Here is a 12,626-nt window from a genome sequence, read left to right as displayed (position 1 = left end):
CCACCCTGAGATTGCATAGTGAGTTCCAGGTCAGCCTGGACTAGAGTGAGACCCTGCCTTGAAAAACCAAAAAAAAAAGTATTATTTTATGTATCCTCAAAAAAAAAAAAAAAAAAAAAAAAAGCCTGATTTACTGAGTCAGCAAGTCTTGTTTTTTTTTTTTTTTTTTTTTGTCTTTTTTTTGAAGTAGGTTTCCACTTCAGCCCAGGCTGACCTAAAACTCATAGTTATACTTCTCTCTAGTCTTCCAAGTGCTAAGCTTAAAGGTGTGAAACACCCCTCCTCTCTATAACTCTTACCTAAGTATTTGCTGTATCAGGTCCTAAAATCGATACTGTGGACTTTGTACTCTTATAGAAATTAGCAGTAGCAAATGTGCACATATCACCTGCTGTAATAACAGCTTGATTCCTTTTTTTAGTTTGCTTGTTTTTCATGGTGGGGTCTCACTCTAACTCAGGTTGACCTGGAATTCACTATGTAGACTCAGGGTGGCCTTGAACTCACAGTGATCCTCCTATCTCTGTCTCCAAAGTGCTGGGATTCAAGGCGTGTGACACCATGCCTGGCTTTGGATTTCCTTATTTTTATTATTATTTTTTGCTTATTTATTTATTTATTTATTTTTAGTTAACTAATTTGTTTGTTTATTAGAGAGAGAGAGAGAGAGAGAGAGAGAGAGAGAGAGAAAGATTGGGTGTGCCAGGGCCTCTAGTCACTGCAAACGAACTCCAGATGCATGCGCCACCTTGTGCATCTGGCTTACGTGGGTCCTGGGGAGTCAAACTGAGGTCCTTTGGCTTGGCAGGCAAACATGTTAACCACTAAGCCATCTCTCCAGCCCCTGGCTCTCCTTTTTTTAAAAAGATATTTTTGGGGCTTAAAAAAATATTTTGAGGAGGGATGGTTTAATGGTTAATGTGCTTTTCTGTGAAGTCTTAAGGACCCAGGTTCAATTCCTTAGTATCCACGTAAGCCAAATGCACAAAGTGGTGCATGCATCTGGAGTTTGTTTGCAATGACTAGAGGCCCTGGTGCATCTATACTCTCTCTCTAATAAATAAATTAAAAAAAAATTTTTTTTTGAGGTAGGGTCTCACTGTAACTCAGGCTGACCTGGAATTCACTATGTAGTCTCAGGGTGGCCTCAAACTCATGGTGATCCTCCTACCTCTGCCTCCCAAATGCTGGGATTAAAGGCGTGTGCCACCACGCCTGGCTAAATAAAATATTTTTAAAAATAGTTTTTTGCTGGGCTTGGTGGCGCACGCCTTTAATCCCAGTACTTGGGAGGCAGAAGTAGGAGAATTGAGGTGAGTTCAAGGCCACCGTGAGACTATATAGTGAATTTCACATAAGCCTGGGCTAGAGTGAGACCCTACATCAAACTCCCCCCACACCCCCAAAAGATAGTTTTTTTGATGGCTTAGCAGTTAAGCATTTGCCTATGAAGCCTAAGGACCTCAGTTGCAGGCTCGATTCCCTAGGACCCATGTAAGCCAGATTCTCAAGGTGGCGCCTATATCTGGAGTTTGTTTGCAGTGGCTGGAGGCCCTGGTGTGCCCATTCTCTTTGTCACTCTCAAATAAATTTAAAAAAAAATCTTAAAAATAAATTATGTCTACCATATGGTACTGTCCATAGTTTCAGGCATGAAACTTCTGGGGTGGGAGGACCAAAGATCATATTCTTTACATTGGGGAAATCCCCTGTTGTGTACCCTTTCAGGTTGGATATTACTGGGTTTACCAGCTTTCCCAGTTCTTCCCTATGTAGTCTTAGGCAAGTTTCTTAATCTTTCTTGAACTTCAGTTTTAGCATTTTTAACATGGTATTAATTCTAATTTCATTGGGTATTGATAATATGAAATGATGTATTTAGTCATGTGTTTGCACAATCTCTGGAATGTTAAATACTAAATTTTTGTTGCTGCTGTTTAATTATGTGTGAGTGTGTTTGTATATGTGGATGTGCCTGGGTCTTGTGCTACTGCAAAGGAAATACCAGATGTTTTTACAATTTTTTGCATCTGGCTTCATATGGGCACTGAGGAAACCCCAGGCTTGCAGAATGTGCAAGCAAACACCTTTAACCACTGAGCCATCTTCCCAGCCCTCATTGATGTTTTTATTTTTCGTTTTGTTTTGAGGTAGGGTCTCATTCTGGCCCAGACTAATGTGAAACTCACTGTGTAGTCCTAGCCTGTCCTCAAACTTATGGCATTTCTCCTACCACTGCTTCCAGGTGCTGGGGTTAAAGGTGTGTGCTACTATACCTCTATCTGTTGTTGTTGTTTTTTTGTTTGTTTTCAGTCAGTATCTCACCGTAGGCCAGGCTGACCTGGAACTCGTCTGTAGTTCCAGGCTGGCCTCGAACTCACAGCAATCCTCCTACCTCTGCCTCCTGAGTGCTGGAATTAAAGGTGTATACCACCATACCCAGATAAATGGTGTCGTTTTAAAATTATTCATTTAATTAGTTTTAGACAGTGAGAGACATGCTTGTTTTTCAGATTACATTTGTTTTATTTTATTTGATTTTTTGATTTTTCAAGGTAGGGTCTTGCTCTAGCCAGTGACCTGGAATCTACTATGTATTCTCAGTCTGGCCTCAAACTCATGGCAATCCTCTTACCTTTGCCTCTCGAGTGCTGGGACTAAAGATATGTGCTACCATGCCCGGCCCAGATTACATTTATTTATTTTTTATTTTAATTAAAAAATTCTTTATATATTTGAGAGAATGAGGGAGGGAAAGAGACAGATAGATACACATACAGAGAGAGAGAGAGAATGGGCACGCCAGGACCTCCAGCTATTGCAAATGAACTCCGGATACATGCAGCCCCTTTTGCATCTGGCTTACATGGGTACTGGGGAATTGAACTGAAGTCCTTTGGCTTTGCAGGCTAATGCCTTGACCGCTAAGCCATCTCTCAAGCCCCAATTTTTTATTTTTTGAGGTAGGGTTTCACTTTTAGCCCAGGCTGACCTGGAATTTGCTATGCAGTCTCAGAGTGGCCTCAAACTCATGGTGATCCTCCTGCTGCCTCTGCCTCCCGAGTGCTAGGATTAAAGGCATGTGTCCCCACACCTGGCCCAGATTACATTTATTTATTTTAATATTTAATTTATTTATTTATTATTTATTTAAGAGAGGGAAAGAGGCAAAGAGAGAGAATGAGAATGGGCATGCCAGGGATTCCAGCTGTTGCAAAAAAAAAACAAAAAAAACCTCCAGATACATGTGCCACCTTGTGCATATGGTTTATGTGGGTACTGGGGAGTCAAACTGTGGTCCTTTGGCTTTGCAGGTAAGCGCCTTAACTCCTAAGCCATCTCTTCAGCCCAGATTACATTTATGTTATAACTACTTTATATGCTTAAGAATATCATAAGTTTATTTCTCAGCAGATTTAGAAGTAACATGTAGGATTAAATTTTTTTTCACATCTTTAAATCCTTCACAAAGGAAATCTATAAATAAATAAATAATGGGGCTAGTATGACCAGGTACTATGGTGGGTATTTGCACACTCAACAACATGGACAAAGCAGTAGATGGGAAGCTCATTGTCCAGAGCACACAAGAATATGTTTAGAGCATGTGGCCAGGGCAGTGGTGTTCTTTCCTCCATTAAATCTACTTGTCTGTCTGAATATGTGGTCTGCACTCCAACTGGAATCTCCAAATGTCCTTGTGCCCACTAGAGGCTGGTGTTTTGTTTGCACAGCTGGGGGTGGCCCCTATGGCCTTACATGTTTGTTAGGCCAGCGCTGCACTACTGAGCTTCATTTTTTGGCTTTGCTTGTCATTTCTTCTTACCTTCCCAGTGACTTTGCTCCTACCATTATAAGTCTCTGTCTTTCTCTCTTGTATCATTGATTTTTCCCATTTTTAATTCCTCCTAGTATGGCGACATACTCTGTCTCCTAACTTTAAACAGACTACTAGCTCTTATTCTTTCTCTGATATCTGCCATGGCTCAGCTGGGTGAAACTCAGGCATAATGGAAACCTGACATGAAAGCAAGTGAGAGCCCCATTGGGGAAAGGCCTAGAGAGTTGACTTAAGGTATTTGGGCTTTATCCTGTAAAGGGAGAGGTGATCCATAGAAAAAGGTTTTAGACAGAAGAGTACTATGACCATTTTATTTTATTCCAAATTTTTATTAATAACTTCCATGATTATAAAAAATATCCCCATGGTAATACTCTCCTTCCCCCCACTTTCCCCTTTGAAACTCCATTCTCCATCATACCCCCTCCCCATCTCAATCAGTCTTTCTTTTAATTTTGATGTCATGATCTTTTCCTCCTCTTATGATGGTCTTGTGTAGGCAGTGTCAGGCACTATGAGGTCATGGATATCCAGGCCATTTTGTGTCTGGAGGGAGCATGTTGTATGCAAGTCCTATCCTTTCGTTGGCTCTTAAATTCTTTATGCCACCTCTTCCGTATTAGACCCTGAGCCTGGGAAGGTGTGATAGAGATATTGTACTACTGAGCGCTAAGGTCCATTTTATTTTTATTTATTGGGTGTCTGTGAGTGTATGCATGCATGTGTATAGTATGCATATGTGTGTTCTTGTGTGTACAAAAGTGTACTCTTCATGTATATATATCTAGAGGCCAGAGAAGGATGTCAGGTGTCTTCCACGTGAGAGGCAGAGGTAGTACGATCATTTCTAGTTCAAAGCCATCCTGGGACCACAGAGTGAGTTCCACATCAGCCTGTGTTAAAGTGAGACCCTACCTTGAAAAAAAACATAAAAAAAAGATTGTGATTCTGTCCTTCCTAATCCTGGCTGAGGCTGCCCTGGAGCTGTTGTTTGCTGACAATAAATGGTGCTGTTCTGAAGAGCAACACAGGGTGCAAAAGCAGATGGGATAATTTAAGAGCAGCAAGTTGCTCTTGTGAAAGAGGAAAGCAATTTGGTAAGCAAGTGTGAGAGAAGAAGCAGTTGAAGATACTAAACTGAAGAAAAAAATTAAAGAGCTAAAACTAGAGCTAATTCAGACAGAAACTCAGAATGGAGTGAAGCAAATACCATCCCATCTGGTTCTCCTTAGCAAACAAGTTCAATGGTTTCTGAGAATGTGATTTGATCTATATCATTAGCAACCATCTCTTCTGATAGCAAAGAACAAATTAAAGGAGAGGGAGAAGAAAAGGAAGTGACAGAAAAAAAAATCAAAATGACAGGAGAGAAGGAGAAAGGAAGTGCTATCTCTAAGCCAATGATTGCATTCCACCTATATCTTTGCTGAGAACACCCTGGCATAGAGTTTTTGTATGTAGATATAGATAATGTCTGGCTGGGGTTAAAGGCGCTTTGCAAAGCAAACTGCTGGTTAAGTTTGATTCTTTTTTTTTTTTTTTTGGTTTTTCGAGGTAGGGTCTCTGGTCCAGGCTGACCTGGAATTAACTCTGTCATCTCAGGGTGGCCTTGAACTCATGGCGATCCTCCTAGCTTTGCCTCCCGAGTGCTGGGATTAAAGGCATGCGCCACCACGCCCAGCTAAATTTGATTCTTTAGTGCTCACATGAAGCCAGTTGCAGAGAGGTTTATGTATCTGGAATTCGTGTTTCCAGTGGCAGGAGGCCCTGGCATGCCTTCCCCACCCCTAAAGAAATAGTGTTTTTTTTTTTTTTTTTTTTTTTGTAATGGGGAATAATATCTCAAACAATGGTGATGTGTATTGCTAGTTTACCATAAAATATGTGTAAATTTAGGTTCCTCCTAACAGATCTGTTTTTGGAGACAAAATTGATTTTTTATGTTTGAGCCTAATAAAAATATTTGGGCCAGTTGTGGTGACTCATGCCTTTAATCCCAGCACTTGGGAGCCTGAGGTAGGAGGATTGCTGTGAGTTCAAGGCCAGCCTGAGACTACATAGTGAATTGCAGGTCAGCCTCAGCCTGGGCTAGAGTGAGACTCTGCCTTGAAAAACCAAAATAAATAAATAAATAAATATAAAAATTTTAAAAAAATTGGGAGGTGTGTGACCATGTACAAAGGGCCTTTAAGGTGAAAGAGAAGGAAGTGTGCAGGGATCAGAATATGACTAAAAGAAGGATTAAATATAGTGCTGTTGAAAAGCATAAGGGAAAACTTTAGTAACTATATAAAAGTATTTTTTCACTTATATATAAAATATATTATTTTCATAACTAGAAGAAAATCATAATGAAAACAAAGGGGACTATGGCTCAGGAGGTCATAAGAGGGAAGGTGCTTGAGAACATGCCAAATAAACTAAGGGTGACAACACAGGAGGAAGGGATCAGAGTCACGGAGGTCAGCTGGTAATAGGTACTGTGGCTCTGGCTGGCACTGGGGACTTCAATTTTGGCATGTAGGCTGCCCTTCCTCCTTTCTGAAGGGAACTTCTAATTTCCTTCCTTAGTGACTTGGGTATTTATTTCCACTCAGGGTGAAACTCCGTTGCACACAGCTTGTCGACATGGTCTGGCCAACCTCACTGCAGAACTCCTGCAGCAGGGCGCCAACCCCAATCTACAGACAGAGGAGACTCCACCAGTGTCTCAACAGCCTGCAGCCCTCAGCAGCTCCATGGACAGTGTCCACCTGCAGACACCACTGCACATGGCAATCGCTTACAAGCATCCAGATGTGGTGTCTGTCATCCTGGAACAGAAAGGTCAGTGGTTAGGGATCCTGCTATCAATATGACTATGGACAACACTTTGATGTTAAAGAGTGGATCTTGCTTCCATTGGTGTGGTTCTTTTTTAAACTGTTTATTTCATTGTGTGTGGAGGAGATAGAGAATGGGTACACTAGGACCTCTAGTCATTGCAAATGAACTCCACTTTGTGCATCTAGCTTTATGTGGGTACTGGGGAATCAAACCTGAGTCCTTAGGCTTCGAAGGCAAGTTCCTTAATCACTGAATAGTCTCTCTAGCCCTCATTCGTGTGTTTTAAATACTATATGTATGTGTAATTTTTATTTTTTTATTTAAGAGAGAGATAGCATGCGAGAGAAAATGGGCACACTGGCTCTGTCTGGCACTAAGAATCAAAATTTTGTCACATAGGCTGTTCTTCCTCCTTTGTGAAGGGAGCTCCTAGTTTTCTTCCTTAGTGATTTGGACATTTGTTTCCATTCAGGGCAAAGCTCCATGACTACAAACTCCAGACACATGCACTATCATGTGCATCTGGCTTATGTGGGTCCTGGGGAATTGAACCTTCACAGGCAAGCTTCTTAATCACTGAGCCATTTCAATAAAGCCATAGCCAGTTTCTTACTAAAAACATGGTTTCAGGTCAAACTTGGTAACAGTGTAGTATAACTATCACCACATTTCCTCTGTGGGCTTTCTTTGGGTGCTGCCTGTGTCTTATTAGGCTAAGCTGAAGAATCTGTGGCCATTTTTCTTCTGTGGGGAGTGTTTTTCCAGGCAACTTTCACATAGGTCAAGCAAAGCTTTGCCTTGGTGTGGACACTGTCTTTGAGCATTCTGCCTTGGAAGATCCTCCACAAGTACTCAGTTCTTTCATCTGTCTCTCAGTATCCTTAAAATGACCCTTGATGGGTGAAAGGGTGTCTCTGGAATGAGAAAGCTCACTCACCTCAGAAATCCTGAGATTAAAGGCATGGGATTAGATGTTAGGATACAGGACTTAGTGGTTAAGGAGCTGGCCTGTGAAGCGTAAGGACCCAGATTCTATTTCCAGGTCCCATGTAAGCCAGATGCACATAATGGTGCATGTGTCGAGTTTGTTTGCAGTGGCTAGAGGTTCTGGTGTGCCCATTCTGTCTGTCTGTCTGTCCTTCTCACTCATAAATAAATAAAATATTAATTTTTTTCCAAAAAACAAATCTTAAAGCAACAATATTAGCTGGGTGTAGTGGCGCACACCTTTAAACCCAGCACTCGGGAGGTAGAGGTAGGAGGGGATCATTGTGAGCTCTAGGCTATCCTGAGACTACATAGTAAATTCCAGGTCAGCCTAAGCAAGAGTGACACCCTACCTTGAAAATCCCCCCTCCCCAAAAAAAGAAAGGAGGATATTAGGAGACACAGAGTACTTTAATAGTTCTTTATTATTTATTTATTTTGTTGACAACTTCCATCATTGTAAACAATATCCCATGGTAATTCCCTCCTCTCCCCACTTTCGCCTTTGAAACTCCACTTACCATCATATCCCCTCCCCCTCTCAATCAGTCTCTTTTATTTTTTATTATTTATTTTATTAACAACTTCTATGATTATAAAAAAAAATCCCATGATAATGCCCTCCCTCCCCCCACTTTCCCCTTTGAAACTCCCTTCTCCATCATATCCCCTCCTCCCTCAATCAGTCTCTCTCTTATTTTGATGTCATGATCTTTTCCTTCTGTTATGATGGTCTTGTGTAGGAAATGTCAGGCACTGTGAGGTCATGGATATGCAGGCCATTTTGTGTCTGGAGGGAGCACATTGTAAGGAGTCCTACCCTTCCTTTGGCTCTTACATTCTTTCTGCCACCTCTTCTGCATTAGACCCTGAGCCTTGGAAGGTGTGATAGAAATACTGCAGTGTGAGCACTCCTGTTACTTCTTTTTTGTTTTTTGTTTTTTTATTTTTTATTTGAGAGTGATAGAGAAAAAGGCAGACAGAGAGAAAGGGCTGCCAGCCACTGCGCCCCCTTGTACGTCTGGCTAACATGGGTCCTGGGGAATAGAGCCTCGAACTGAGGTTCTTAGACTTCACAGGCAAGCGCTTAACTGCTAAGCCATCTCTCCAGCACATCCTGTCACTTTTTGCCAGCACCATGATGCTTTCTGAGTCATCCCAAGGTCACTGCCATTTGAAAAGAGAACATTCTCTACCAAAAGTGAGAGTAGCATTAATATAAGGGTATGAACATTAAGAGAAGTGCTTACTGGCCAGTTTGATAAACATAATATATATATTCAGCCAGACAGCAGCAGACATTACACCCCTAGGGCTCATGACTACCCCCTGTTTTAAGTTTTAAGTATCAGGGATGTATTCCCTCCCATGGAGTGGGCCTCCAGTCCAATTAAGAGGTCAGTTGGTTTCCCCCATGACAGACTTGCCACTATTGTACCCCTTGGCTCATTTGGCCTGGCTGGCAAAACTTAAGACTTATAGTGTCCGTTTTTGAGTATCTTCACTGGTGATTTCTCTCTCTCCCATTGAACTGCATGCAGAATGGCTTCTTCCAGCTTTTTGTCAGCTGGTCTACATGGAGGAGATTATCAGCTCAGTTCCAGCAAGATTTCTCATTGGCCTTGCAGCCCAAGTATGTGGAGTCTTCAGCAATAAGGGTCTTACCATCTATTCCTGGTGGGAAACCAAGGGCCTCGGCAATGGCCTGTAGTGCATCAGGGACCTTCCTGTCCAACAGCTCACTGGAAGGTATCCCATCCCTGGCCTTGAAAATTTTCTAGCAACAATCTATAGCTCCTGAGTGTTCCATTGTCCAAAAAAGTAGGTTTCCATATGATTTATTTATATCCTCTTAGACTTTGACTCTCTCTTTTTTTTTTTTTTTTTTGATGTTATGATCTTTCCCTCTAAATTATGATGGTCTTGTGTAGGTATTTTCAGGCACTGTGAAGTCATAGATATCCAGGCCATTTTGTGTCTGGGAGGAGCACATTGTAAGGAGTTGTACCCTTCCTTTGGCTCTTAAATTCTTTCTGCCACCTCTTCCCCAGTGGTCCCTGAGCCTTGGAAGGTGTGATAGGAGACGTTTCAGTGCTGAGCATTCCTCTGTCACTTCTTCTCAGCATCATGGTGTCTTCTGACTTATCCCAAGGTCACTGCCATCTGAAAAGAGAAGCTTCTCTAACCAAAAGTGAGAGAAGCATTAATATGTGGGTATGAACATTAAGAGAAGTGCTTACTGGGTAGTTTGTTGAGCATAGTATATACATTTATCCAGACACCAGCAGCCATTACAGCCCTAGGGCTCATGACTACCCCTGTTGTAGGTTTTCAGTATTAGGCATGCATTTCCTCTCATGGAGCGGTCCTCCAGTCCAATGAGAGGGCAGTTGGTTTCCTCCATAACAGATATGGCACTCTTGTACCTGTTGGCTCATTTGGCCTGTCTGGCCAAATATAAGGGTTGCAGTGTCCACTATTGAATATCTTCACTGGTGATTTCTCTCTCTCTCCCATTGAACTGTTTGCAGTGTTTTATTTTTTTTAAGACAGCATCTCATGTAGTCCAGGTTTGCCTCCAACCCTATTTAGCTGAGACTTTAACTCCTAATCCTTCTGCCTCTACCTCTCAAATACTGAGACTATGGATGTGCTTTGCTGTGACTGGCTTACTCATTTTTTTTTCTTTTTCTTTCTTTTTGTTTTTTTCTTTTTTCTTTTCTGAGGTAGAGTCTCACTCTAGCTCAGGCTGGCTTAGAATTCAGTATGTAGTCTCTGGGTGGTTTCCAACTCACAGTGATCCTCCTGGTCTGCCTCCCAAGTTCTGGCATTAAAGGCGTGCGCCACCATACACAGATTTGGCTTACTTGTTTCAACCATTACATATAATGTGTATTTCTATTGTTGAGTCTGTTTTTTTCAATGTGAAAAGTATTTTCAGTTTATACAGATTTATTTTTCTTACCAACTTTGCTCTAAAATGTCTGTAATTTCCAGGTTTCTACTTCCCACAGGAAGATTTACCTGTTCTCTCTAAATAGTGAATATCATATTATGGCCAGTTAGTTTCTGAGTTCTTCTCCTCTTGGACACCTTAAATGTGATCCGTGAAGGCAAGAATGGTTGCTCACACCTATAAACCCATCACTTGGGTGGCATATGCAGAAGGATCACCATGAGTTCTAGGCCAGCCTGGGCTAGACTAAGATCCTACCTCACTCCCTTCAAAAAAAAGGGGGGTGGCTAGGAGGAGCCAGGCATGGTGGCACACACCTTTAATCTCAGTACTCAGAGAGGCAGAAGTAGGAGGACTGGCTTGAGTTTGAGGCCACCCTGAGACTACATAGTGATTTCCAGGTCAGCCTGGGCTAGAGTGAGAGCCTACCTCAGAAAAAAAAAAAAAAAAAGGCTAGGAGATACCTCAGTGGTTAAATGTACTTTTTTTGCAAGCATGAGGACCTGAAGGAGTCAAAGAGTACCAGGATTCAAATCTCCAGGTCCTGCTTAAATCAGCTGGTTGTGACCCCATGTGCCTGTAACCCTAGTCCCACAGGGGAGCAGACACCATAGAATCACTGGAGTCTCGCAAGCTGCAGATTCACTAAAACAGAGACTCTGGCTCAAAACAACCAGGCAGAGGAGCAATGGTACAGGATACATGATGTTCTACTCTGGCCACTGCAGGCGAGCATATGGGGTCATACAAGGGGACATACACATGCATACAGCACATTATGTACACATAAGCTAAAAAGTAAGAATGGGCCACGAAATGGAAAAATCAAGCTTCTTTTCTTTTTAAAAATGTTCAGCCAATGCTCTTCATGCCACCAACAACTTACAAATTATTCCGGACTTCAGCCTCAAGGACTCCCGAGACCAGACTGTGCTGGGCCTGGCATTATGGACTGGTAAGGCTGTTCCAGAAATTATTGACATCTCAGATACCAGATGAGTGGGTGGGTAAATACAAGGGGAAGAGGAGGGAAAAGGCTAGACCAATCATTTGGTGGTGAAATAACATTTCTGTATGGGTTAAGCCTGTAATGGCCACTGGAAAACTGTCCGCTTTGAGAATGTATCTGTGTTTTAATAAGATGTCAAGAGAGGGGGAAAAAGCTGAGAGCATCATGAATCCAGGATTGTTTTTTTTCCCTAGGCTTGCATACGATTGCAGCCCAATTGCTTGGGTCTGGAGCTTCCATCAATGACACCATGTCAGATGGGCAGACCTTGCTACACATGGCCATACAGCGGCAGGACAGCAAGAGTGCACTCTTCCTCCTGGAACATCAGGCTGATATAAATGTCAGGTGGGATGTGGTAGTGCTCTACTTTAACACTGGGTCATATTTGATTGTGATGATTCAAAAAGTATAACCTTGCCTATACAAACCATATTTTAAAAATTTTTTACAGAGACCGCACGAGAGAGAGAGAGAATGAGAATTGGCTTGACAGGGCCTCAGCCACTCAATCGAAATCCAGATGCTTTCACCATCTAGTGGGCATGTGCAACCTTGCACTAGCCTCACCTTTGTGCATCTAGCTTATGTGTGATCTGAAAATTGAACATGGGGCAGGCAAGCGCCTTAACCACTAAGCCATCACTCCAGCCCCAGAAAAATGTTTTTAGAGCTTATTTTATAAAGGAAGGGAAACAGTGTCTTTCAGCATACAAATGGAAGCCAGCCTGGGTGGTACACACCTGTACTTGAGGCTAAGGCAGGAGAACCAAAAGTTTATGGACCTACATGGGCTAGCAAGACTATCTCAAAATAAAAAATATAAAAGGTGTTGGGATGTAGTTCAGTGGTAGAGAATTTGCCTAGCATGGGGATGGCTCTGGGTTTAATCCCCAGGACTGCAAAATAAGTACAAATAGAGGCTGGAGAAGTTAGATGCAGTATTATAACAATGTTATCAGTGGATATGTGTGATGCAGAAGGCACATTGAACTTTGTCCTAATTG

The 12,626-nt window shown here is 42.1% G+C and overlaps 1 protein-coding gene across 2 annotated transcripts in view; it reads left to right on the top strand.

The window, feature by feature from the left end:
• The window catches only part of Ankfy1 (ankyrin repeat and FYVE domain containing 1), a 106,152-nt gene that overhangs the window by 60,895 nt on the left and 32,631 nt on the right, over positions 1-12,626 (top strand). For both annotated transcript variants that reach the window (XM_045158288.1, XM_004672401.2), the window contains exons 12-14: positions 6,439-6,667; positions 11,467-11,565; positions 11,814-11,967. In XM_045158288.1, the coding sequence (XP_045014223.1) occupies positions 6,439-6,667; positions 11,467-11,565; positions 11,814-11,967 (482 nt within the window). The remainder of the gene's footprint in view (positions 1-6,438; positions 6,668-11,466; positions 11,566-11,813; positions 11,968-12,626) is intronic.

The sequence above is a fragment of the Jaculus jaculus genome, chromosome 9, assembly GCF_020740685.1.
Source record: "Jaculus jaculus isolate mJacJac1 chromosome 9, mJacJac1.mat.Y.cur, whole genome shotgun sequence".
In the NCBI taxonomy this organism is placed as follows: domain Eukaryota; kingdom Metazoa; phylum Chordata; class Mammalia; order Rodentia; family Dipodidae; genus Jaculus; species Jaculus jaculus.
Note: the sequence above shows the minus strand (reverse complement) of the source record. Positions and strands in the feature narration are given on the sequence as shown.